The sequence below is a fragment of the Takifugu rubripes genome, chromosome 4, assembly GCF_901000725.2.
Source record: "Takifugu rubripes chromosome 4, fTakRub1.2, whole genome shotgun sequence".
Taxonomy (NCBI): Eukaryota; Metazoa; Chordata; class Actinopteri; order Tetraodontiformes; family Tetraodontidae; genus Takifugu; species Takifugu rubripes.
Genome location: NC_042288.1, coordinates 12,205,828 through 12,232,267, shown reverse-complemented (window position 1 = coordinate 12,232,267; position 26,440 = coordinate 12,205,828). Strand labels below are relative to the sequence as shown.

General features: G+C 49.3%; 1 protein-coding gene across 1 annotated transcript; it reads right to left on the bottom strand.

Annotated features, from left to right (window-relative positions):
- Window positions 1-107: 107 nt before the first annotated feature.
- lzts2a (leucine zipper, putative tumor suppressor 2a) lies at window positions 108-26,073 on the bottom strand. The gene is made up of 9 exons (XM_029835178.1): window positions 25,870-26,073; window positions 15,256-15,357; window positions 5,317-5,958; window positions 3,907-4,557; window positions 3,709-3,831; window positions 3,464-3,610; window positions 2,832-3,347; window positions 2,565-2,669; window positions 108-2,481 (listed from the first exon to the last, which is right to left on the bottom strand). Exons 3-9 carry the CDS (start codon window positions 5,923-5,925, stop codon window positions 2,299-2,301), a joined length of 2,334 nt encoding a protein of 777 aa, XP_029691038.1. The 5' UTR covers window positions 5,926-5,958; window positions 15,256-15,357; window positions 25,870-26,073; the 3' UTR covers window positions 108-2,298.
- Window positions 26,074-26,440: the final 367 nt, after the last annotated feature.

The following is a 26,440-nucleotide window of genomic DNA, read 5'->3' as shown; positions in this document are numbered from 1 at the left end:
GTTTAAATCAAAGTAGATTAAAAGGCGATACGGGCACGCAACTGGAATATACCCTGCCTTCCTTCTGCACCGTGGAGAGACACGAGTAAACAGCTGAGCCAACTTACTGGTGTGGCAACTTGTTTTTAATCAAAAACTCATTTGTACAAGAAATATACACGTAAACATACAAAGTAGACGACCACGTACGTTATGATTTAGACAAAAACGGAAGAGGACATTTTAAAAAGGATGCAGAACAAATGCCACAAAAGAAGAACTATGTTAAGTTGCTTTGGTCTAGTCACAGTGGCTACATCTGAAATAGATACTTTGCCTAAATAAAATACAATGTCACTCTGATATACTGTTTAGCGTTTTACATATTTACAGAGGAAACGGTCATGAAAGGACGTGTGGTGAATGTCTGGGACGCATGCGGGACTTGTTCGGGGAGGGAGATCACCTTTCATTGGCCCCTGTCTCATGAGTAACAGTCAGTAAAATGAGTTTTGGCTGGACAAACCTAAACTGCTCATCCAGAGTCACCTCCCTTGATTCAGGCTAGCAGCTACTGCGTACTGCGGGCTTTGATTCCACCTCACAGCCAATGAGGTCACGCTTTCCTGATCCGATCTGTCTTGTGCATCTGCCAATGTGGGATGTGCACAAACCCTAAAGTCGTGACATGATATTGTGGTTATGGCGTTCACGATTTTCCCTTTGTGGTCGTTAGTACGGTATATGTTCATGCCAAACGGATTCAGCTAGTATAAACATATTGTCATGCATTACTCTATTAGGTGCGCTCTCGTTATGCTGCTGCCTCCATTAATAATGGACGGATCATTTGAATTATTGTTGTGTGATAGCTATATATGTTATATATGTCTTTATAGTTTGTACTGTATATTAAATCCACACTTATAGCAGTACTACAACAAAATATTTCCAGGTGCTATATATAAAAATATACAACATCTTCTCCATTATATAGATTTCCTTTGAACTTTTGTTTCTTGATATAGACTCTTTGTAAAATAAAAGCTCTGGGCCTGGTTTTTCGTAAAGACCTACCCTGCTGTGTCATACGCAGCGCTGCAAACCTCCCAGCTTCAAACGCCGACCCACTCCTCCTCACGCCTGGCGTGACGACATCTGCTCGGCCTCGCCTCTGAACCAGCTTCTCCTGACATCTGGTTCTAAGTCTCAAAAGCAGACTGGGAAGACAGGAAGACAGTGTCTCTTGGCTTTGGACCGGCAGATTTGGGATAAAAATGCACTGGCGGCAACGAAGGGGACCGGATGCAGCCTGCAATGCTGTTCGAGCAACGATCTTTTGGTGATGCCACGTCGAAGGAATGCTCCATTTTTAGCTCCCGAAGCCGCCAAAAATAGTTGAGCTAACACGACGGGAGCAGGCATGGGGACGGAGATGGAGAGCGACAGAAAGAGAGCCAGGACCAAATCTCCGCCGTCTCAAATGTAAATGTTTATGCCAGAGTGTGTCTGGATGAGACGAAGCATCGGCCGAGCGCGACATCACAACCGACGGTGGTCCACGGCACACGGGCGGCGTTGGGATTAAACATTTCCTTCCTCTGCGGTGGTGAAACATGACAGAATAGGATGTCCACGTGTAAGCAAATGTCAAACCGGCTCTGCTTTTATTTGATGACTCGCTTCAGAAGCGAGCGGAGCGGAGCCACGGCTCCCATCGCGCCGACTCCAGTGGTGACCAGTTCTACTGCATTTGTCTGGAGTTGATAACAGTCGCAATACATTCTTTTTGACTTTTTTTTTGGAAGTGAAACAAACTGCTGAGTCTCGTGCCGTTAAACATAGATGTAGCTGGTTGATGATGTCATGATGTTGGTATGCCTGACCGCCATTTGTACAGAAATGTATGTAGTTGAACTTTCAGATATTTAACATTGTTTTTGTTTTTTTTTTGCTTCATGTTCCAGTCCGTTTTCGATACCCTGATTTGAACCTGGTCTCACTGCTTTTGCTCCCATTGAAGGAAATAGGTCTTTGTGCTGGCTTTGTAGTGGACTGAAACCCATTAAAAAAGGGAGGGATGGCGCCCTATCAGAATTTATAGACGTCTGTTAGCAGATGTAAAGAATGCACCGTGGGGAAATCTCCCTTTTGACAGAGACAAATGGTGAGTGCTCGCTCAGTGATCCACTTTGAGCTGCTTCAAAGATAGTGCAGTATTTGGCTTGGTGTCCGGGATTTGGTTTACATCTCAGTTTGTTTCCAGCCCAGTTTCCGCGTTATTTTGTGCGCACAGACTACGGAGGTAGCCTGGTTCTCTCAGATCTCAGTGGCCGTGATCTCCTCAAAGTGGATGTCGTTGCTGCCACTGTGGACCTCATATTCCTCCATGTCCCTGCTCTCCAGCTCCAGACTCAGCTCCCTCATGACCCGCTCAAGATCCCGGTTTCGCCGGTACATCTGGATGTAGTTCTGCTGCAGCTGCTTCTGGTAACGGATCACCTGGAGGGAGACGGCTAAAGTTAGAAGCCTAAACCCTAATGCAGACCACAGACTGAAATGAGACTGATTGCTCCAGTTTGTACCTTTTCCTTCTCCTCCTGCCAGACTCTCCTCTCTTCCTCAAAGTGTGAAAGATGCTCCTCACTGGTCCTCCTTTCGTACAGGAGCTCGGCCTTCAGTCTGTCCACCTGAGCGACGGATGAAACAAAGAAACATCCAGTCTATTCGCTGTAAATTTTACTTTTTGGACTCCTTCAAGTATGTCAGTAGACCCTGGTTGTCTAACGTATCAGTTAATCATTATTTTGGCTTGAAACGTGTGTAATAACCACTTAAATATGAGCTCGTACCTGTTGTCTGAGCGCTAACACAGTCTCTGCATTCTGCCTCTGTGCCTTGGCTTCATCGCTCTCTCCTCCCCAGACCAGATGGTGCTCTTCCCCATCACGGTACACGCAGGGACTGGGACCACCTCGTCCTCCCACAGCGCGCCCCTGCTGGATGGAGAGGCCCATGCACTGTCCTTTCAGAGTCCCACTTCCTGACACAGAGAGCACGCCGTGATTGGACAGAGCGTCGCGGAGGCGGGTCAGCTCCTCTTCCACGCGACCCAGTTTCTCACGGAGCAGCTCGGCTTCGCTCTTGCGCCTCTGGAGCTCGTTCTCGCAGACCTCCAGCTCCAGAGTTCGTGTCCGCAGGGCCGCCTGAGCCTCCTGAAATCGGGCCTGGCTGGCTTGCATCTCGGAACGGGCCTCTCTCAGCTGGGCCTTCAGCACCACAATGTCTCCAGCCTTCTGGCTGAGCTCAGACTGGATCTCTTTTAGCTGTTGCTTGAGGAGGGAGATTTCTCCAGACTTCTGACATACCTGGAGTAACAAAAGGCAGAAAATGTTTCTTTCATTCCTATTATACCTGAATAAAAGCTCTTATTTTACACTGAGTTCATCCATATTGATGCCAGGTGTCAGGTAGTCTCACTCACTTCCCACTTTGTTTCCTCCAGGCGCGGGCCCAGCTGGGTCTGCTCCCTCTGAATGGTGGCACATCTCTTTTCTAGCATCTCCTTGTTCTGCAGCAGTGAAGAAAAGTCCTCCTGGAGCTTCTTTTTCTCTTGTTGGAGTTGAAACACCTGACAGCAGACACAGTCGGTCATGAAAGAAGCGCATTTTACTGCCTTATAAAGTAAAACAGATCAACCCAGAGACATTTAAAACTTTTTAATCGTACCTGTAGCTCCAGCACCTGCTGTGACCTTTGGGCTTTTTGAGAAGCCTGCTTCATCTTTGATGCACAGCACTGTCTGAGCTCTTCCATCTCCCTTTCACAACGACGCTGTTTCTCCTCATAAACCTGCCGGGTTAAGGACGTTAGTTACAGCTCAGCAGTTAGAGTATCGACACCTCAAACGAATGTATAGCAAAGTACCTGGCAGATAGCAGCTTCGTTCTCGTCAAGATTCTCCCGGAGCTGCTGGAGTTCCAGGTCTCGTTCCCGTAGCTTCTCCTCTAGCTCCCTCACCACCCCCTCATAGCCTTCCACAGGAGGTGATGAATGGCCACAGGACCCGCTGTCGGACAGCGGCTGGCCGCGCCCGCTCAGCGAACCCGAGCCGGTGCTCTTGCTGGATGACGACCGTCCACTGTCTGAATTGGTGTGGCTATGGCTCCCGTTGCCACCTGCAGGGTTTCGGCCAAGGCCCGTCACTGGCTCCAGCTGACCCCCGGAGCCGGAACCGGAGCTAGAGCCTTCACTGGGAGCCAGGCTGTAGCCTGTGCTGCTGTGTGTGGGGAGGCTTGAGAGGGAGTTTCTCCCCGAGTCCGACATAGAGCACGACTGGCTGCTCCGAGCATTACGGCCTCCGCAGTAGGAGCTACACTTCCCTTCAGAGCTGGAGCTGCTGCTCATTACGATGCCGGTGGTGGTGCTGGCGGTGTTGGGCAGCAGGATGTTGAGGCTGGCCTGGCTCGCTGACAGATTGCTGCCCCCTGGCCTTGGTGACAAGTAGTGCACAGAATGGCGATTTTTTGGAACAACCGGTTTGAAGGCTGTCGGACGAATCAGCACTTTCTCCATGTTCTGAAATCCAAAACACATTCAAATCAGCTGATAAAAGCCAAGACATGCTAATCAGCGATGGATGAATACAGCTCATTAGAGGAGGTTGAGAGTGATATGCTGGAAGGTCATCCCTCCAGGCTCTGATTCTTCTAATCCAGTTTAATTGCTATTCATGGCCTTCATTAAGTAATTCTCCTAATTATTTCCGCAACAACTAAGGTAGCGACACAAGCAAAAGCCTGAGAAAAGACGCAAAAAGATGTGGAGGAAGAGGAGAGGATGAGAGCTCAACACAAAGTAAGCAGCCTTCTCAATCATCTGCTTTGGGATTTACAGACCACAGCACTGACACTGACCATGGTGTGTCTGCAGGGTGAGTTACCCTCAAATGATCCATCTGAGCCCATCAGACCAGAGATTAAAATTCCCAGTGGATCAATGGGAAACAGCTAACGACTGCATTTAGGTGCGGCATGGGATTCCCATGGAAACAGACAATAGGAACCTCCCCTGTAATAATGTCACAGGCTGTAATCAAAGGAGACATTTTACAATAAAAATCTTAATGTTACATGAATACCGTGACTGTGCTGGCAGAGCTAATGTCATGCTGGATGGCACTAAAAGACGATTGAAGAAAAATGTGTTTTTAACTGTCAAGACTGCTACAAAATACCAATAATTAAGTTTAATTTAGACAAGAAATGTCATCAAATGATCTCTGATTTCTTTATTTGATGACCAATATGTATGTGCTATTGCATCTGTTGCTCTTACCTTTTCTAACTGTCCAGACACTGGGATGAGTTTGGGAGGAGGTCCTCCAATGTTCCCATTGAGAGTCCTGTTGTCCCTTTGGTCCTCCGAATCACTGCAGGGGCTTGTAGCCGCAACCACCACATTGTCATTCCAGTCTCCAACTACCACCTCGTTGCTGGTATGTCCCAAGTTTCCATTAGTGGCCTTAGCCTGTGTTCCAGCAGCCTTCCCACCAGCTTCCGCAGCAGCGTTCCCAGGGCGGGGCTGCCGCTTGCTGGGCAACGGCGGAGGCGCGACGTGGGCCTGGGGATGGGTTTGGTTGTTGACAGCCAGCAGCTGTTCCAAGGAGCTCCCGCTGCGGAGGGTGTTGTCCTGCAGTCGGAAGCAGTTGGTTGCTGGGGTAGATCGGCGCGCCTTGGTGGGGAATTCACTGGCAGCCCGGCAGTGCCTCTCCTGGTACGTCCGGCCCGAAATGAGACTGCTGACAGAACCCATGGCTGTCCCGGTGCCGCAGGGGCCACAGGAGCCCGGGCCTGAGGGAGAGTGGGATGACAGCGGCCGGCACTGCTGGACGTCAAGACCTGGTTTCGGGTGGTCAGTCACAGGTAGTGCCTGAACGAGAGCCATGACACCCCGATGGCGTGAGACCGACCTCGCGCTCTGAAAGGGGAAACATGGGGTTAAAGATTTATTCACATGGAACAGACACCACTGTTGCTGCGGAAGAAGCAACTTAACATAATTCTGTTAGGCTTGAATGGGGCAGGCTCAACTACAAGGTGCACGACAAGGTGACTGCAGGGGGGGGGGGGGGGGGGGGAAATGTCCCCAGACTGATCCTCACAGCAAAGACTCATCCTTTATTAAATAAACGGCGTCGCTCACAGTGTCATTAATGACAGAGGGGAGTAAAGGGGATGGATCGAAGAGGGTAGAAACGCAGAGGGAAACAGGATGAGGCACAGTCATCACCATCTGCAGCTGTTTGGTTAGTTCCTAAATGTCACTGTCTAAAAGCTCCGTGCACTCGCTGATGTGCTTTTAATGGGGGTTTTTGAGCAACACGCTGTTTTACGACCACAATGCTCACATTCCGCACTTAGTCACATTGCTATTTTTAGGCTGTGATAAATGGAAACATATTAAAACAATAAGCAGCAGCGAGGGAGACGCTTCCATTTGCAGGTAGCGTAATCAGTGTTAGCTGCTTTGAGAGGACAGATGCACGCAGGGGCCCCGATACTGTATCTGCTGTGCTCGGCCTGTCGTGCCAAGACTATAGCCACGGTCAAGTGGAGTAATCCACACCAGCTATGGCTGCTTCATTTATGCACAACAAAGTGCACGTATTTTATCCTGCAGTTTATTTCAGCCAATAAAATAAAATCATGTATGTGTGGTTTTTGGAGAAACTCACATGATTTCCAAGTGGATTGTTTTACACGTGCAGCAGAATTTGGCTTTGGCTAACTTGGATTTGAAGATTAAGAAAACGACTGCGAGTTTTGCCCAATAGTTCACTGCAAATTCCCAGAATGCTCATTAGCCTCAGCCTGGACCTGCTGTTAACCACAGTTAAACATGTGTGGACACCCAAGAGAAAGGAGGCCAAAGATATGCGTGGTATGTGATCATTTCTCATGTAGAATAATCACGCCTCACAACCTCCTTTCACCCTTTATCTCCCATCTCCTCCTCTCCTTCACTGCCAGCCCTGACAAGGACCTCTCAGGCAGGATAATGAAATTAACAACCCTCTGAGACCGGCCCTATCCCTGTCGCGCTGCCCAATGAGGAAACAGAAGGGGGTCTGATTTTGTCCTCCCTCCCCTCTGACCTCCAAGGGTCGGGTTTTGTTCCAGCTACTTGGGCAGCGAATCCCAAAAGCTAATTTCCCCCTCCGATGTTGCTCAGTGGTTGTTTCCCAGGGTTAGTGAAACTCTCCCCGCTTTTTCTCCAAAAAAGAGAAGAAAACAGAAAAACTTGAGGCTGCGTCTGCCTGCGCCGCTTCCTCCACCTTCATCATTACAAGCATCCTCTGCTGCACAAGACGGGAAGATAATAAAACACTCGTCGCTAAAAATAGGGAGCATCTCAAGTGCCTCAAATCATTCTGATAGTCTTTCATGAGGCGTAACTCGTAGCGAGGCACTTGATTCGATATTCAAAAATAAACTCCAGTTGTTGCAGGAAGCTATTTGGGGGTCAATCTGAGGCCACTCCACACCACATCCCGACACTCCTAAACTATTAAATGACGCTGAATGGCTTCAAAGCAGCTGAGTTTACAGCCTCCATCCACCCTCCGGTGCTCAGGACAGTGACCAGCAGGGCAGACGAGGACCTGGGGTTGCCAGGTAGGTCACAAACAAGATCCTGAATTAGGTTCTTTGATGAGGAAATAATCCCGTTATGATGGGAACAATCCGGATCTTGCCTGGGAGAGGAGAAACCTATTATTCCACAGCAGCGGCTCACTTGACAATCATATGCAGCTTCCAAGCTTTTCCGGGGACTCTGCTGGGATCGGGACAACGTTTGAAAAGCTGACGCCGAAGGAGGGATAGCACAAAGGCGGCTCGCGAGGGTTAGAGGGAAAATTCCAATAGCAGGATTTCAAAAGAGACGCTCTATAGGGGCTTGATCCCCATGGGAACGCTCCAGAGCCAGGTGTCCATCAAGGAAGACACAAGCTTGAGCAGATTCTGATCAAATAACAAATCATTTCTGCAACTTTCATCCACAGCTCTGCCTCACTTTTATCATCTTCACCTCACGGGTCTGAAAAAGGCCCAAACCCAAAAAACAGCCCTGAACAAACTGAATATTTTTACTCCTGTTTGGTGTTTTGATCCCTGAAAACAAACAAAGGCTACAATAAAAACAGATAGAAATAGAAGACTAACAAACCATGGCAGAAAGAATTAGGTCCGGACCGTATCTCTACAGTCCAGCTACAAAACTGTAGCAAATCCTAATCCTGAAACTGAGCTACATTTTTTTATATATATATAAATTCATCTGAGCTGAACCTTATATATTAGGTTCTATATAACTCTGTGGTGCTTGAACAGTCCTGCTTTCACTCAGGACGTCACACACTGGTTGTGAGACACCAGCTTGACCTTTGACCCCAGCGGTCCCCATTATGCATGAATTGTAGAAAACAGCGAGGCACAGGACGTTGAAACTTAACGCAGAAGGTCCGATGAATCCGTAACTTCCACCCTTTCCATTAGATTTATAATCCTTCCTGCCCTTTCAACCCCACTTTCTTCCCATTTTCACCCACGTCCTTCCTCACTTCCTGTTGCACTGCTGCCTCGCTGACCTCCGCCACTCTTTTCCATCTCCATCCCTCTTTCATTCGGCCGCCCGCCCGCCCGCCGCTCTGGGCCGTTTGCTTTTCATCTTCTCCTCCGTCAGCGGCGATCCCACAGCGCGACTAACTGAAGCAAAGCCGGCGTGAAGACGAGAGCAACAGGTGGAATGTATGAAAGCGTCACGTCTGAGCGGGACGTTATGGAACGACGGCTCAAACGTGCACTTTATTCGAATTATCCTTCTTTAACCGGCCATCACAGATCCCCAAAAACAGTCATCAAAGCTGCTGACTGTCTGGCTGCTTCTGACCGGAGGTTATATCCCACTTTGTCTTTTGATTAATCCTGAAACTGAGAGAGCCTGAGGCAGATAGCACGTCAACATTCTAGGTGAGTCACAATAACCCTCCACGGCGGCCAACAAAGGAAAATCCACAAGTTTGGGCAAGGCAGCGACACGCTGACACGCACACAATAACTCAGCAAGACAATCGGCCCACGCCTAATCTCCTTTCCCGTTTTGTTCGTCACGCAGCCACTCGCTGAAACTCCGCCGTAAAAACTTCAAACGGGCAAAGAACTGGCACGAAAGATATCAGACTCCGCTGGAAAACAAGTCTTTTAATGTTTTGCCAGTGGAGCTGAGGTATAACGTCTGTGTTCCAACTGGGAGAGTGTCTGCGTGGACGCCCGTCCCCTGCCCCCACACTGCTCACAGCGCATGCAAACCTACTCAGACCTCATTAAGTCCTAATGCCGAGTCTCCTTTTACTGAAACCAGAGTTATTGTTCCCTCTGGCAGAGGGAGATGGTCCACATTGCTGCAGAAGAAAAGTTTTGAATTCTTGTATCGCTGGCGATGGAACAGACAAAAAGAGTGTGTGTGTGTGTGTGTGTGTATGGGGGGGGGGGGGGTCTTTAGGTGTCCGCTCACACTACATTTCTGTCTGCCCTTCTAAACACAACTCGATGCTGTTGCAGATGTCTTCTGTCCGGAGGCACAGTGGAGGGTCCCATTTGGACGAGGGATAAAGAGAAAGCTGGGGAATAAGCTGAGAGAGTGAGGGAGTTTTGTGAGGGTCTGACAGGCTGACAGTGGACAGGTTGGCTCTTTAGCATCTCAAAGCATCTGGCCTCAATTCAGACATCAGAGGCTGCTGGAAAGTGGAATGACCCAAGCCTACGCTGGTTTTCTCTCTCTCTCTCTCTCTCACACACACACACACACACACGCGCACACACACACACACACACACACACACACGGCTGTGGAACTCCCCATGGGGGTTGACAGGGAGAGCAGCCAGCACTCTTCTGAAAGTGAATGACATGAAAGTAGCGACACATCTCTGTGAAAACACCGTGGTCATTTGGGGGAGCAAACCATCAATCAGTGGCTCATTTATGGGGCGTTTTACATTCACAGCGCACAGTTGTATTCAGATGTCCTGTACGTTTGCAGATAGCGCCCGTGCAGTTTAAATAATGTGCCGTCGCTGATTAAAAAATGATCAAACGGTGTCTGTTGTGCTGCGTGTCCTGAATACTCGGCGCTCTGCAAAGATGTGATTGGGGGTTTGGATCAGAACGTTTTCGAGAGTTTTAGCACTGAAACCAAAGTCCCGTGTCTCAAAAAAAAGTCCCATTGCCATGTGAATCAACTCAAAATAGCTACAGCAGTAGGTTACTGATAAAAGAGGGGTTAAACAGTCAATCAGCCTCCATTTTAAACACAAGCAGCCTGGAACTATTTTTGGGATGTTGGGATATTTTGAGAAACAGTCGGGAACAGGTGGCATAGATTTGCTCTAAAATACTTTACTGTTCTATTGAGCAGTAAATGAGAGTGGCGATACTCACGCTGGGATATTAGGGGGTTATTTTAGCACAGTTTACACCCATATATGCGTGCAGAGCGCCAGGGCTGAAGAGGGCTGGTTGACAGTCAGGTGGTACTGGAGGAAACAGTGGAAAAGGGGAAGATCTGGCCGACTTTCCTCGTTCGTTCCAAATGTTGGATTTTCCAGGACATTTTCCAGGCCCCCGACACTTATCCAGTGACAGCCAGTGGTCAGGGCTGCAGACACTGGAAATACTAAGCATGCCGCTACAGAGACATGGGGATTAGTCTGGGCAGGAGACTATCGATGACCGGATCTGTCTTTCATTATCAACCTCGATTGAGCGTAAAAGTTGATGACAGTGTCTTATCAGTTCAGTCATCTTTAGCTCAGTGCTCACAGGAATAGCGGGGAAAATCCACGGCCTCGTGCTGGGCTGACTTCTCATTGTTACAAATGTGCAGAGAAGGGTAAAGTTTTCCCTCCTAAGCTTCCCTTCCTTCCACCCCAGCTGCTCTGGCAGCAGTAGAAAGCCATTGTTTCGCTTTAACAGAGAGCAGACAGAAAAGGCCTGCTGTCTCCCACTGAAAGCAACAACAATTTGACTGACAATGTGGCATACAGTGTGTGTGTGGTGTGTGTGTGTGTGTGTGTGTGTGTGTGTGAGTGTGTGGGGGGCTAATGGGGGTAGACCACAACATCTGAAAGGTGTTGCATATTTAACGTGAAAATGCTGATCGTGGCTGACTTCAAGACGCATTGCAAAACCCTAGCAACACACACACACACACACACACGCACACACACGCACACACACGCACATACACACACACGCACACACACATCTATTAAATAAAGCCGGGCAAATGATTTCCACAGCAGCTGTTACATAAGCAGCCATGCTTGAGTTTAACTGTGCCAGCCTCAATGTATAATTCACTTCCACTCATGAGGGGAAAAATCTGACTCGGCGAAGGAGCCAGCGTGCAGAGGCATTCAGACACGCTGTCCGTGCCGCCGTAAACTGGAAGAAAATGGAGGTGTGTGTGGGGGTGGGGGGTGGGAGCTGCATACAGAGGCCATTCTGGATTCACATCTCTTGATTTCTCAGCTCCGATCCTTCAGTGTCACACAATGCTTCCTTGCTGAGGGCTTTACATAAATTCATGGCATTTAGCTCAGCAGATTCCTGAAAAAGTTAATGAGTCGAGGATAAAGAGGATCCACTCGTCGACTACTGAGACCTTCATCAAGTACGATTTGTGTTCTGCCAATGCGTTTCCACCCCAGAGTGCAGGAGCTGCACAAATACAATTAAAGAGTCAGCTCATAATAATTAACTTTTGGCAGATGTGGGCTGAAACTGCAGATGTTTGGGCCGGGTTGTTCCGCCTGAGTTCAGAGTTCAGACTCATGATCAGAAGTGAGGCCATGAAACAGACTCCCACGGTGAAACAAAGAGAGTGAAAAGAAAGGGAACTGCTGCTCGTGCTTATTATTGCATGCAGACACGACACACACACACACACGCACACACACGCATGAGTCAGTGGGACTGGAAAAGGTTACGCACGTGACCTGCGATTCGTGACACACATTTAGCTCATTTGTTCAGAGATGAGGTAACCCCCTGATCTCAGTCGGTCCCCCCCCCCCCCACCTTCACCTTGTGTGTGTGTCTCAACACCTGCCCGTCCACAGTGTTTACAGGCCCAGACGTCACCGCCTCCAACTCCGCCAACTCTCTGTAATTGCAGTCTGTCTCCAGCGTGTCCTCCAACGAAACCTCTACCTGACACGTCCAAAAAGAGAGCCGCTACGTGACGGACGGGGGGGCGGTCCCGCCGCTCCGACATAAACAGAGTTGCTGACGCATCATTCCCGAACTACAGCAAAGCAGATGTAAAACTCCAACAGCCCGGGGTCTTAAATGATGTGTGTGAGGAAGACGAGAGACGGCAGCCTGTGTCTCCCAGGGAGGACGGACATCAAAATAAACACACCGACTTCCTCTGAATCTTCCTGATGTTGTCTGAGATGGGAAAGCCCTACATTTGCTGTGTGTGTGTGTGAAGATTTCAAATCTCCTTCCTCTTCCTCCAGGTCAACCGTCCAGAGGCTACGTTTTCCAATCAATGCCCCAACAGGCAGTAATGAGCAGGCTGGCCCGGGCCGGGGTTAAATTCCCGGCCTCTGACCTCACAGAAGCGCATCATCCCACCTGAATGAATCCCAGCCAGACCAGTTTGTCCCAGTTTACACAGACCAAAAGTATCCAGACTCGGTCAGAGCCAGAGTCTCCTTTCTTATCTGGGAAAACGGCTGGAGCTCAGTGAAGTTCTTAGAGGTGCTTTAACACTTTTGTGGGTCATTTCCAGCCTGTCAAATGGGTGCGTTGGTGTGAATCGCTTTGCCGAGCAACTTTTGTCTCCAACTCTTTCCGTTACACACCTTCTCATTATTGTCTAAAAGACACCCTCTTTATGAGCTTCCCAGCAGGAAGTTGTGAATAGTTTCCCCTGGCAATGTTGTTGTCAGGTAAACAGAGTCAAACATGGAGGAAACAGAAGGCAGAAGTTTGGGAAAGGAAGAGACTCACCCCATTCTGAGTCCTGCATTGCTGCTGCCTCCACTTGTCTCCTCTCTTGGAAAAAAAACTGTGCACAAATCTCTGGAGCCTGTGTGAGCGCTGGTTGTCCTTGTCTTTCCCTCTTTTCCCTCTAATTCTTCCCTACAACACTCCGGAGCGCCCCGGTTGCCTCTGTGCTGCAGCAGGACCTCATTTCCCAACACCAGGACTCCCAAATGGAAGCCCCCTTATTTTCCAGCCCTGCTCTCTTCTTCTTCTCTGTCTCTTCTCACTTTGCTCCACTGTTCCTCTTCTCAGCTTTCCTTCCCTGCTGTCTGCCTTAGCACCGCCTCCCCCCCTCCTCCTCCTCACACTCCTCCCACCCCTCTCTCACTTTTGTCTGTGAGCCCCCCTGCCTCCGGTTTCCCTCTCACACATGCAGACACACCTCTGCTCTGCCCGCCCTCTCCTCCACGTTCTCCTTTTTAGCCTGCACACAAATATTCTCTGCAGTGGCACCATCCTGCACATTATTCACCGCTAATGTGGGGGGGGGGGGGGGGGGGGGGGGGGGTTGATAGCCTGGAGGCCACATAGCCGAATTCCTTGGCCTAATTTTTAAGCACATATCCTTTGGCTAAATAAGAGTTACACACAACCGTGCAGCCGTTTAGTGAAACTGACAGCACACCCAGAAATACGGTGGTGTAAATTACGTAACACCAGGCTCGTCTGTGTGCACCTACGTGGTTTCCTGTGCACGGGAGACGAGAGAAGAGTGAACAAAGAGCGTGTCCTTGTGTGCGTCTGTGGATTCTTTCAGCCATCGCATGGCTCCTTAACCGTGGCGGCGGGTCCCTGCTGCATCTGTCACATCTGCCTTCATTTAATACACCCAAAGTGCATCACAAGGTTGATATTTGTGCATTAAAGGTAAATTGCTTAGTGTGACCCTGTCTGACTTTTCGTCCCATGACCTCACCAGGTAAAAACCCTTTTTCAGAACTTTATGACCAAAGACCTGCAAAAATAAAACATCTAACCACTCTGTGAGTGTGTGTGTGTGTGTGTGTGTTCCCTTTTCAGTGGTTTTATAACAAGGGAGGAGAAAGTTCACTTGGGATCTCTGACTTGGTACTTTACTGCCATTATCACAGCGCTACTCTGGGCGCCCAAAATACAACAGCGAAAAGCTTTTGAGGCTGTTGTGTGTCTGACGGCGGGAGTGTGTGAGTTGATATAACCTCTCCATCCTCGTCTAACAACTTCAGCTGCATACATCAACACACAAACCTCAGGTACAGTCAGCTAAGGTTGCGCTGCTGCTGTTTGGGCTGGAGATGATGGGTTTAACAGCTTGCAAACCTGTTCACTTCCAGCTTTTATACCTAATAAATAAATATCCCTTTAGCTTCTCAGCTTGATGACCTCATATATTTAACATTTTTAAACTCATTTGGATGTGGGAATCTGCCAATTTTGACTCCATTATGTCCATATTTCATGCAAAAATGGCATTTAAAACAAGAATGAGCTCAGGTGAAGCTGATGCCAGACTAAAGGAACCAAAACCGGACGTCTGCGGTCACGTGCACATCCTTTTGTCATTTCTTAGCTTCCAACGTGGTCGGTATCCGTTATTGACCTTGCACGGGACACGGTAACAATGTGAGACAGCAAATGAAGGAAGGGGACAGCTGGGCCGACAGGCTCGGGGGGCACTAGAGGAAAGACGGAGGGCAGCCGATCTGTAATGGAGACGGTGGAAAAAAGAGAGGAAGACAGCTGCTACTGTGTTGACCGCACATTATTATCAGCCCACAGGTCTCCGAAATCCTGCGCTGTGAGACACCGGAGCGGCAGACGCAGACGGAGGCTAAAGCTCGAATACAAACAAAGCAGTAATAAATATCGTGGCTGGCTGGATTGTTTGGATCAACAGCAATATCCTGGCGTATTGATCCCCCCCCCGCTCCTCCTCTCACACAACTGTTCAACATGTTGAAGTGGGTTTTTTGGACATATTTTGGGTGTCAATCACGCACGCTGCCGACCTGACGGACACCAACAGGTCACTCTGAACCGTCAACCTGACCGAGCCTGAAAGGGGAGATGGTGGGAAAACAGCCTGGGGGGGGGGGGTGTTAAAAGGAAAAGAGCGGCGGGTGCAGAGGAGTCAGCACATACTGAAGGTCATAGATTGTTATCTGTTTTGCTTCTTTACCTCAGAGTGTTGCCCGTCCGACTCCTCCTGGAGGTCTGGGGGGGACGTGGCAACGGCAGGAAGCTCTCATCCCAGGACGCTGCTCATCGGCCTCCTCGCTGCCTGCGAGAAAAACAATTTGGCCCTTAATTTCATCAAGCAAAGCAGGTTCGAGAAACAGCATCAGAGGAGCACATTGAACCGAAATAAGAACGCTTCTGCGGGTTTAGCCGCACTGTGAGAATTAGCTGGCATCAGATCCTGACTCATCAATCGTGTGATCTCATCCTTCTATCTCCTTGCTTCCAAGTCCGTACAGGCAGCCGATGAGGTAATCAGCCAGCTTGTTGCAGTTTGATAAGTGATACAATACGGCTATTGATTTTAGCCTGTGTGCCGGGGTCAGTTTCACTATTTTCTCATGAATAGACTAGTTGTGGAGTATCGTCCTTGATGGGCCCAGAGAGTGAGAAAGAGGAACAGCACTGTTTTCAAAGTGCCAAATAGGAGACGTGCAAATGGATCAATGCAAAACAGCCTGATGCTCCTGAGCTAAAGGAGCGTGACAGCATTAGCTGGACAGAAGGGAGGAACTAGCAAGCTAAACGAGTGGACATAACCATCCTTAAGGTTGCAACATTCACCCTTTGGAGGCCCAAAGCGTCCCAATAAAACATCCCACCCATCCATCACAGCAGCTGCCGAGGCGCGCTGCATATGTGTGCGTGCGTGATGTGTGTATATACGTAGATGAATGAGTCTGAACCTTTGCAGCTTGAGGTCGGCCTGACATCTTTTAATTTTCCTGAAGCCAATGGAAGGGCAAAAAGACATGACCTGCTGCGCCATTACGATCTCTCATGAACACACACACACACACACACACACACACACACACACACACACACACACACAGCACCATATCTAATCAGGAAATTACATCAGCCTGTGCAGTTGTGCAGTCAACCCACAGATGCAGATTAGATAGAGATTTTTTAATCCTTTAGATCACTGCTGGATAGATTACCTCACAGGGAGGGGGGTGTGGTGGGGGGTGGGGGGGGCAGCATGTGGGACCCTGCGATATCAGGGGGTTGGTGCAGTACTTCTAATGGAACAGTTGTTGGTGATGTAGCTGAGAAATAGCAGCAGAATTTGAAGGTGACTCTTGGGAAATGCTAACATGGAGCTGATAACATGGAGGCTCTTTGACCTAACAGCAAGATATTGGCAGTGGACGCCACGCAGACGGCCGTCAGCTGGACCAGAAATAAAGCATCAGCTTCCTTCCCAGGTCATTTTTTAATGAGGACTTGAATGTATGGTCTTTGTGAATGTGCTGGTTGTGTTATGTCAATAGTGCATGATTATTTAATGGCCATTAAACAATAAAAACAGTCAAGCCAGTATTTAAAAAAAGCAGGTTAAAAAAAAAAGAGCCTGTCTTAAAACAGGGGTGACAAGTAAACACCACAGTCTCACAGAATGAAGATCAGTCAGGTATAAACCAAAGAGGATATCATAATCTCACTCTCTCTCACACACTCTCTCATGCTCTCTCTCTCGCATGCACACACACATTCAAGCTGCTTTGTTGCCATAATTTGCTCCATTCGATGCTTGGCCCACTTTTCATCACCGCTTTCATTGTGTAAGCACACATACATTAAACATGATTTGCTACCTAAATTTCTTTTACTCGACTGGGATCTGGATGACATCAAAGCCATAAAAACAGAGGGAGAGAAAGAGATGCACACACAGATAGAAAGAAAGAGATGGCTTCGTTACAGAGAGCACGGTTTAATCACTGACCTCTCGGCTCGGAACCGAAGACAAATGGCTGTGATTAATGAGGGTCGTTTATCTTGAGAGAAGAGGAAACAATACCATCTGTAGCAGCCCACGCTGTCCTCTTAGTTCTACCTGCTGGATTAAACTCCAGTTAGCTCCTCAGATATGAGAGCAGGGCTGGTGCAGCTCCACTATTGGACGCCAGAGGGCGCCATACAGTCCAGAGGTTACAGCCCATAATCAGGATGTGACATTCCGGGAAACTGATGAGAAAGTAGACAATAGCTGGGGATTCATTTTAATCCGGCATGTTTCCCAACTAAATAAACTAGGCCGTTCCATGATATTCCAAGAAGTTGATGGGTAAATTTAAAAAAACAAAGGCTGAAATCAGATCGGAACATTTCAGTCACAGGGTTGCTCATTTACTTATCTGCTTATTTCTGGGAAACGTCCGACCTTAAAACACTTGTGATGCCACTGACCTGCTGCGCTGCCACCTGAGTGCAGGGTGCTCTGTCATGTTTATTCCATTTAAGAGACAGGGTTCTCACGATGCTACTTTTCCTTGGTTCCGGTCTCACGTTTAGAGACGTTTGCACGCACTCCCTCTTCATAGAGCAACATTGTAAATGTAGCTGCTGCCAGACGAGGCCAACTTACAGGCAGTTAAGCGACTAATCGATCCTCTCCCCTCTAGCTCCCCTCTGCTCCTCTTAGATTTCAGCTCTGAAGTCATCCTCCTCGGTGGCCAGATTAGATGAGCTGACACGAGGGGCATCTCCCCGACACATCTAAAACCCAGCAGCTGTTGCTCAGCCACAGCTGTATCCACCTAACAGAAAATGGAATGGGAAAAAAAAATAGTCCCCAGCTTTCAGAAAGGGAACGGAAATGAAGAAACACTGAAGACCGGACAGATTGTTCTCTTTATTCGGTATGTCTGCGGTTTTATCTGCCATCCTGCGGATCATCTTCTGCCATGTTCACGCTAACTCCCCTCGTGTAATTCCTGCTGTCTTTAGCCGTTCATCTGTGGCTTCAAGTGCACGGCGATGTGCACATTCCCAGCTCAGCAGAGTGTGACGGGGAGGAGTGGACAGTTGCCAGATGAGATATCCAGACATATTTCACAGTGACACGCCAGAGCGCCCGTTAGCATCTGGCCGCACTTTAACTGCGCAAGTAAGTCCAGCGTGCAAACCGGATCACACCTGCTGGTGTCACGCTTCGCACGGTCAACTGAAGGATTTTCACCATCTATGATGCTCCTCCAGACTGCAGATGCCAGCTCAGCTGACAGAACTGAGAGTAGAATGTGAAAGTTGCCTTTTAAATACATCTATCACGATTGAATGAATCGAAACCACAACGTTCACCGTGGTGGTGAGTTGAATACGTCCTTTTGCCGGGGTATTAACGTCAGAATTAGCGCGCTGTTAGCAGAGTTGTGGGTGGAAACAGCAGAACCCAACGAGGTTCTATCCAACGTGGAGATTTTTCCATGAATCATCCAGGTCGCTCCCCAAATTCGTTTTAATTCTCAGCATTTTGGTCCACACAGACGGTTCTTTCCAGTACTTATTTCATAAGGAACCGCTCCCTCTCCCGGGTGAATGTGTGTCCACAGTTGCTTAAGTGCTTTAATGTCATGTGGGCAATCAGGAGGGACGCCCACAGATCTGCCCAGAGCCGGGGGACCGTGCGCTTCTCTCTGAAGCACATGCATGCATCCATCTGCGCACGAGCTTGCTGCTGCACGAATGTGGGACACTTAAAAATAAACATGGTTATGCAAATGAGATGCACGAACAAAGAAAGAATTGAAGGGCATCTTTGGTTTTAAAAGGACGACGAGAGACTTTTGGTGCGTCCTGTGTGTTTTTACTGAAGCCTCTTTGTTTGCTTCACTCTTTACAGCCGCTGAACCCTGCAGCGGCAAATTTCACCATATTTCAGTATTGCTGCACCGCCGTTAACGCCTCGCTTTTTTTCTCCTGCTCGTAGAACAAACGCTTTTGTTTGTATCCGCCGGGGTGCACACAGCACTCGTGTCCGTATCGGTGTGTGGTGCTAGCGCAGACTGAGGGACAGACACACAGGGACGCTGCGCTCTGCTGTGCTGGTCCAGGCACTCAAACCCAACAAGGATGAACTATAAATAGAGTCTCGTCCACCCCCACTCTTAACCCCTTTCCTCCTTTCTGGACAGATTTTTACACAGCTCAACATTTCTGCTTCTACCTTCTCATTTTTGTCCCTCATCTTCATTAGGTCCCGCTCTTCATGGTCTCTCGGTAGATTATCGGTTGGAGAAGAGGATCTAAAGCGCCGGAAAATCAAATAGGCCACCATCAATTTTGTGATCCCGGATGGGGAGCAAGTGGGACGGTGTAGGGGTACAGGGGGAGGAGGGCTGGTTAAGCGCGGAGATTCGGCTGACAGAGTTATGTAAGTGAGGCTAATCCCCTCCCAACCCTGCTATAGTCAGAGACGGGATGACACTGGCCTCGTTTCTTCTGTTCAGCTCTGCATCTGCTGCTTCCCGAGCAGTGTGTCTCCACCTCGATCTGTCCGTTTTATCTTTGACAGCACACGCAGCTACTGCACGCCTCAAACCCTGCGCATCAAAAACTCCTGGTCCTGCTCAGGATCATCAGCCTCAACAAAGACGCCGTGATTTGTCAGGAAGATCTTTCAAATTCTTCTTACACGGGTTTATATTACAGTTATCTCCAGTTGTTGAACATAAAAAAACAATTTGAAGAAAACTTTGAAACTATATAGACATCATTAAATCAAATTAAGCAATTAAATACGTATTGATCAGGTGCAAATCAGTTTGATAACACAAGGTCAGCTGGCTCTGACCAGAGACACTCAGAACACTGCCCTCTGGTGGTTGACTGATGTAACAGGTCAAACAGGAAAATGCAAAATTAAAAAGTAGTTCATAATCCACAATTTTCCAGGTTTCTGTTGTTGTTATGCCTGAGTAATTTTTGATTAAGGTTTGGTTTAGGGCTGATATTGACTTATTTCATAGCCTGAAAACATCAGACACGTTCACCTCTGGTTTTAAGGGTTTGTTAATTAAGAAGTAAAGATATTTAATCTCAGCTTTAAATTGAGATGCTAATTGTCCATTAGCTTGTTTCTCTCCAGGCTCTGAATCCTCTGAAAATCTCCTTTGCGTCGCACCTTCTGGTTTTAGCTGGGAGCCGCGCCGCAGCTCGCTGTGATCTAAACAGCCTTTAAGAACCTCGACTCCACTGCTAACAAAGCTAACGGCTGATACTACCGCAGCCTTGGACACGTCCAGGTGCCAAACCATCTGTAGACACTGTGACAACAAAGGCTTAGCTCCCTCACATGACTCCTCCATTCCAGACCCTCCTGGTCTGCTCAACCCACGCTCTCCATCCCCAGACGTCCTAATCTGAAGAGGTACGGACAGCTCAAAGGGTCAGCGAGGCCAGAGTCACCTTGGACTGTTTCTCAGATGAGGTTTCTAGTTTAGTTTCCACACCAATTATAGCACCTTAGTGCATTTATATGCCAATAAATAAACATAAAACTTTAACTAAAATTAAAATGCAATTCCAATTAAAATGTGGTCGTCCATTTCTAAGTTTGGGATGGGTAAACTCCATCTATTACGATGAATCGGCGTCTAACCTGCTCATGGGTTTGAGACCACCTGACTACACCCACCGTGGGATCGTGCTGATCTGTTAGGTATTATTCAAAAGTTCCTTAACCCCCCCCCCCACCCAACCTTCTGTTTAGACGTGACGCTCTATTAAACTTTGACCTACTTCTCTCTGCTCTTATTCCACGCCGGGTTGGGGGGGGGGGGTGTCCAGGACCCCAGACACAGCGAGCTCTGCACTGATCCACCCTGCTAATAATAATAATAATAATATATTCTCAAAGGATTATTGGGACAATGCATCTTTGGAACGTCCAGTGACAGAGGGATGCGGAGGGAGGCTTGAGGACGCGTTGATGTGACAGAGGCTCACAGGACCCATTGTTTGGGGCATTTAAATTCCGTGCACGGACGAGCCTACGGTACTGTAGCCGAGGACTGGTTTGAACTGGCGGGATGCTTCATCAGTGCATCCGTAATGCGTTCCTCGTTTCCGAGAACAATCTCCCGCAGCAGACAGAGCACGGTCCTCTGGAGCCCGTCCTCTGCAGGACAAAGCAGAGACAGACAAAACCGAGGCGGCGCGAAGCCCCTCGTAACAGCTAGGAGACAGAGCTCTGGCCGTCTCAGCCCGGGTCCCCAGGAAACTGAGCCGAAATCATCAACTGCACTTCTTTTTTTTCCTGCCAAGTGTTTCGTAAGCACAGGGACGGATTCCCGGCCAGCGGAGCGGGACGGGTGAGGGGGACGTGGGGGAGGGGGGAGTAAACCAAGACCACGGCTGGGACACCATCCCAGAAGTTCCTGGAAGTATTCTGGGAACATGTGAGCCTCAGAAAGAAGAGGAAGGGTTGGCTGGAGGGGAGGGGGGGGTGAATACATCTGCCAGCAATTAAAAGGAAGAATAGTAAGATGTGCACGTGATGCACGGGGGACGTGATTTATAGAATAGCCCAGGCTTCAGACTTTCCACATCCTCCCTCTCCGCTCCAAAAGGCAAAGTTTTGATTTTTTCCAGCTCGTCAGCTGATACAGGAAGGGGGAAGGGCGCCATGTGGCGCACACACTGCCAAGGGGTCATCTGGCAGACGGATCCTTGGAGTTGGCTTCCCTCCTCTGAGCAACACACACACAAACACACACACACACACACACACACAGGGGAGGTAGCTGGAGGAAATCTAATCTCCAAATCAGACACATGTCCAAACATCTGCGTGTCAGTGGATCTTTGCTTATGTTAATGGCGCTGAGGTTGCCCCCCCCCTCATACTATGCTCATTCATTTCTGCTGATGTAGTTGTTTACACAGGCCCGAGTATAAAATGGTAGCATTTGTAGAGCCTTATTTTGTAAAAGCAACCCAGGTGGGGCCGGTGGGCTATTAAGCTGGATCGATAATTCCCGTTAGAGTTGCTGGCACAAACGAGCCTTCCAATGTGGGCAAATCATCGGCTGCATCTCCAGCGTGTTTGGCAGAGCGCTCGTCTGGAGGTACGTTCCTCTTCAGATGGAGGAAAATTTTCAGATGTGTCACAAGCTTGTTGCATCTTCTGCCCGTCTCGGTCCTTCGTTTGCACGTTTGTGTGTGTGTGTGTGTGTGTGTGTGTGTGTGTGGTCTGCTGTTTCAGCACTGGCCATTCCAGCCCTCATACATCAGCCCCTGACAGCGGTGAAGTCACTCCTGGTGACGTACGGGGCCACTTTCGCGCCTCGGCTGAAGAAACGACGCAGAGAAATGGGTGGAAAATGCTTCTGTGTGTGTGTGTGTGTGTGTTTCCAACATGGATTTCAACCTTCTCAGGGATGCAAAGCGAGGAACACACACGTGTTGAGCAAACATGGCTTGACCAGGCTCCTAATGGACCTCTGAGCAGCTGGCTACCTCAGCACTCTGGGGTCTGATCTGAACTGTGAACTCACCTCTCAGAGCCCACCTCACCCCTCAGAGCCCACCTCACCCCTCAGAGCCCACCTGATCCTCTCAGAGCCCACCTCACCCCTCAGAGCCCCACCTCACCTCTCAGAGCCCCCCTCACCCCTCAGAGCCCACCTCACCCCTCAGAGCCCACCTGATCCTCTCAGAGCTCACCTCGCCCCTCAGAGCCCACCTGATCCTCTCAGAGCCCACCTCACCCCTCAGAGCCACACCTCACCCCTCAGAGCCCCCCTCACCCCTCAGAGCCCCCCTCACCCCTCAGAGCCCCCTCACCCCTCAGAGCCCCCCTCACCTCTCAGAGCCCACCTCACCCCTCAGAGCCCCCCTCACCCCTCAGAGCCCACCTCACCCCTCAGAGCCCCCCTCACCCCTCAGAGCCCCCCTCACCTCTCAGAGCCCCCCTCACCCCTCAGAGCCCACCTCACCCCTCAGAGCCCCCCTCACCCCTCAGAGCCCCCCTCACCTCTCAGAGCCCACCTCACCCCTCAGAGCCCCCCTCACCCCTCAGAGCCCACCTGATCCTCTCAGAGCCCACCTCACCCCTCAGAGCCCCCCTCACCCCTCAGAGCCCCCCTCACCCCTCAGAGCCCACCTGATCCTCTCAGAGCCCCCCTCACCCCTCAGAGCCCCCCTCACCCCTCAGAGCCCACCTCACCCCTCAGAGCCCACCTCACCTCTCAGAGCCCACCTCACCCCTCAGAGCCCACCTCACCCCTCAGAGCCCCCCTCACCCCTCAGATTCCACCAGAAAATCTAACTGAGCTGCAGTTTAGTCCAGCAGAGTCTCTCCTGTCAGGAAACCGGTTCTTGACGTATATCAGGCAGACAGCGCCCTGTTTACTGCTGCGTTCGGGTGTTTTTTAAAGTTGAAATCAAAGGGACTAATGAGGGGTTGGGATGGAACACAGGCCCACGACAACAGAGATCCACGCGCCTCCTCATGACCACACCTCAGCGCTGATGAAGGAGACGTGCTGGGAGTGCCTCCACTTTAAAGCTAACATCTGGGCTTACTAGCATGTTGTCAGGTGTTGAGATGTCAGTGGCTTTTATTACTGCACGTCTCCCCCTTAAGTCCTTCTTTAAAGGCGTCAGTGAGTATTTCAGCACAACAGTTCATCACTGTTGACACCGACGGGCTCCACCACGAACCCTTAAAGGTGAAACGTGCGGAAGATATCAGGGATTCTCCATAATGTTCAAGCCCGACTTGGATATGAAATGTCAAAAATGACTAGAGAGCTCAGACGATCATGGAAGAAACGACTGAAAGAGGCACTAAATACTTAATGAGAGAATTACATCACTGATTTATCGCTGCACTTTCTGGTTCAGATCCGTTCTCCGAGAGGGGAAAAATCCTTGTTTAATGACTTTGAATCATGCAGGAGGCCGATAAAAATCCTGTAGTATTTATGTAGGCGGTTCGTTTTGCGTTACAAAAACACAATTAAAGACACAACATCAAAGCCGCAGCTAACAGGACGAAGATCCGGCGCTGATGGTGATGCTTGAACTCAGATTACCAACCAATGACACAGCACAAATCAATGGAAATCAATCGGATTCCTGTGGCCCGTTCACTCCTGAAGAGGGATCTGCTGAACTGTGCCCCTTTAAAAAAAAACAGCCCCCCTCAGAGAGCAGTAAAGGAAAGGTCACCGTGATCCGAGGAGGCTAATTACAGTTTCCCCAAACAGAGCGGCTGTGTTAGCGCAGAGGTTGACTGGCAGCTCGGCTCGCCCCCTGCTGTGATTCACCTCAGAGGGACACCGGGCTGCAGCTTTATGGGAGGGGGGGGGATTCCTTCACTGGTCATCTGTTCTGTTTTAAAGCTGCTGCTCTGCCTGAAGTGCTGCCACGCTGACGAAGACGCGGCTCCGTGAGCCGATGAATTAAATATGCGACGTGCTTTGGTTCCCACTGGTCACGCCGCCCTCCTGATCCCTCGTGGTTTCACCCTCAAACCAGGGCCTCTCACGCACCAATCGAGCATCACAGGTGGGGATCGGATTTCTCTTCCCATCAGGATAATGTGGGATGTACGCTGGGATTTTCCTTTTTATTTTGTTATGCAAGAGTACTCGCAGATGTGCCCCCCCCCCCCCCCCTCCCGCGTTTGCACATATTTATGCACTATTTTCAGCCGAGATTATCCCAGGAGCAAATTAAGAGGCGGGCCGCGTTTTTAGTGCCCTTCCAGGGTTCTCTGGGAGCAGCCAGACGTGCCCGTGCTCTGATTGTGGCCCCCGGCTGTGTTCCGGTTTATGCCCCCAGATTTGTCACCTCAATGCAAACAACGGAGAGGCTGAACCCAGCAGGGGGCCACGGACGCCACGGAGGTGATCGGCTCAGCATCACAGCGCCTCACCTCGTACCTGCCCTCGCTTCAGCTCCTCAGCCACCCCCCCCTCCTCCCCCCGCCGGTGACAAGTCTGATATAGGGTCTCCCGGTGAGGAGCGCTCGCCACGAGATGAAGCACCTCACACACGGCCCCGCACTTTGATGGTATGGGGATTATTTATGGCCCAATAAGACCTTGGGTGTTTCCAGTCTAACTTGTAACAAATCCATATATTAAAATAAGCCCTGGGAGCATAAAACAAATGGAGATAAGGTCTCCCTCTCTGGGCCCGACCTTTGATTTTAATCGCATTCCCTTTATCATCTCGGCCGCACAACAAGAGCTGAGAACTAAGAAAAACAAGAACTGCTTTGTGTATGCGTGTGTCAGTGCACGTGTGTGTGTGTGTGTGAGTGAGAGAGTGAGAGAGAGAGAGAGAGAGAGAGAGAGATACAAGGAACAACACAGCTCCAGTTGCTGAAACAAAACAGCTGGATGGAGAAAACAGAGCGATGCTTATTATGCAGTTTTCCCTCTCTCTCCACGCACATGCACACGCGCATGCACGCACAGTTAGAACCACTACGTTAGACTTTACTCCAGTGATTAGTCAAGTCAAAATATCAATAATGAATCTCGAGAATAAACTTTGAACTCTCCGTGGCAGCAGCAAATCCGTGAATTAAGGAGGTTTTGGTTTCTTTTACCATAAACGTGTTTTGTTTTTGTTTTGTTTTTTTTACAAACAAACCTGAGAAGAATCACTCATTTTCTTGATTCCATATTTAAAACAGACATTTCTCCAGCACAGTCATAACTTTGCTGAAACCTCCTGTTGGAGAAATCGGTACAAAATGTGACTTTGGGAGCAGAATCCCTGTTGCGCGCTGCGCTTTTCCACTCACCTTCCACGGGACGTTCGCGACCATAATTCCGTAAAGGACGATTTTCTTGGTGGAGTTTCAAATTGAAATCACAGAACAATCGCATGCAGCTGTCCTGTTTCCTCCTTCTCTCCTGCTCTTTCTGCCCTTTCTCCCTCAGATCCGTCCAGACTGCTCCGATACCCCTGCTGCTGTTCCAGGCTGCGTGGGTTTGTTACGGTCACCGGTTAAGCCCGGTCCGATGCTCGGCGGGGCGGGGCGGGGCGAGCTGACTCTGAGCTCTGCGTTTAGGAGAGGGGAAGGAAGGGCAACGGGGGTCCGTCAGGGGGGTTGTGAGGACCGATGAAACAAATACAGAACTAGAGATGTTCATAAAAATAAAGATAAAAATGAACCCCGCCTTCTTGAGTTTACTTCCAAAACAACCAACGCGACTTGTATATATATTTGTCCACACAGTGGTGATCGGTTTCATATTTGACCGTTTTTTGAGCAGATTTGCTGTTCAAATGAATTATCAGAGGTTGAACAACAAATTCTGTGGCACAGAGCTTTCTTAATGTAACCATCTGTTAAAGGTTGACTGTAACTA

Excerpts from the sequence above, each read along its gene's own strand:
- lzts2a (XM_029835178.1), bottom strand. The coding sequence starts at position 5,925 with ATGGCTCTCGTTCAGGCACTACCTGTGACTGACCACCCGAAACCAGGT. Across the intron at positions 3,348-3,463 it reads TGGAGGAAACAAAGTGGGAA|GTATGTCAGAAGTCTGGAGA; the intron begins GTGAGTGAGACT and ends TTGTTACTCCAG. Across the intron at positions 2,670-2,831 it reads TGTTAGCGCTCAGACAACAG|GTGGACAGACTGAAGGCCGA; the intron begins GTACGAGCTCAT and ends TCCGTCGCTCAG.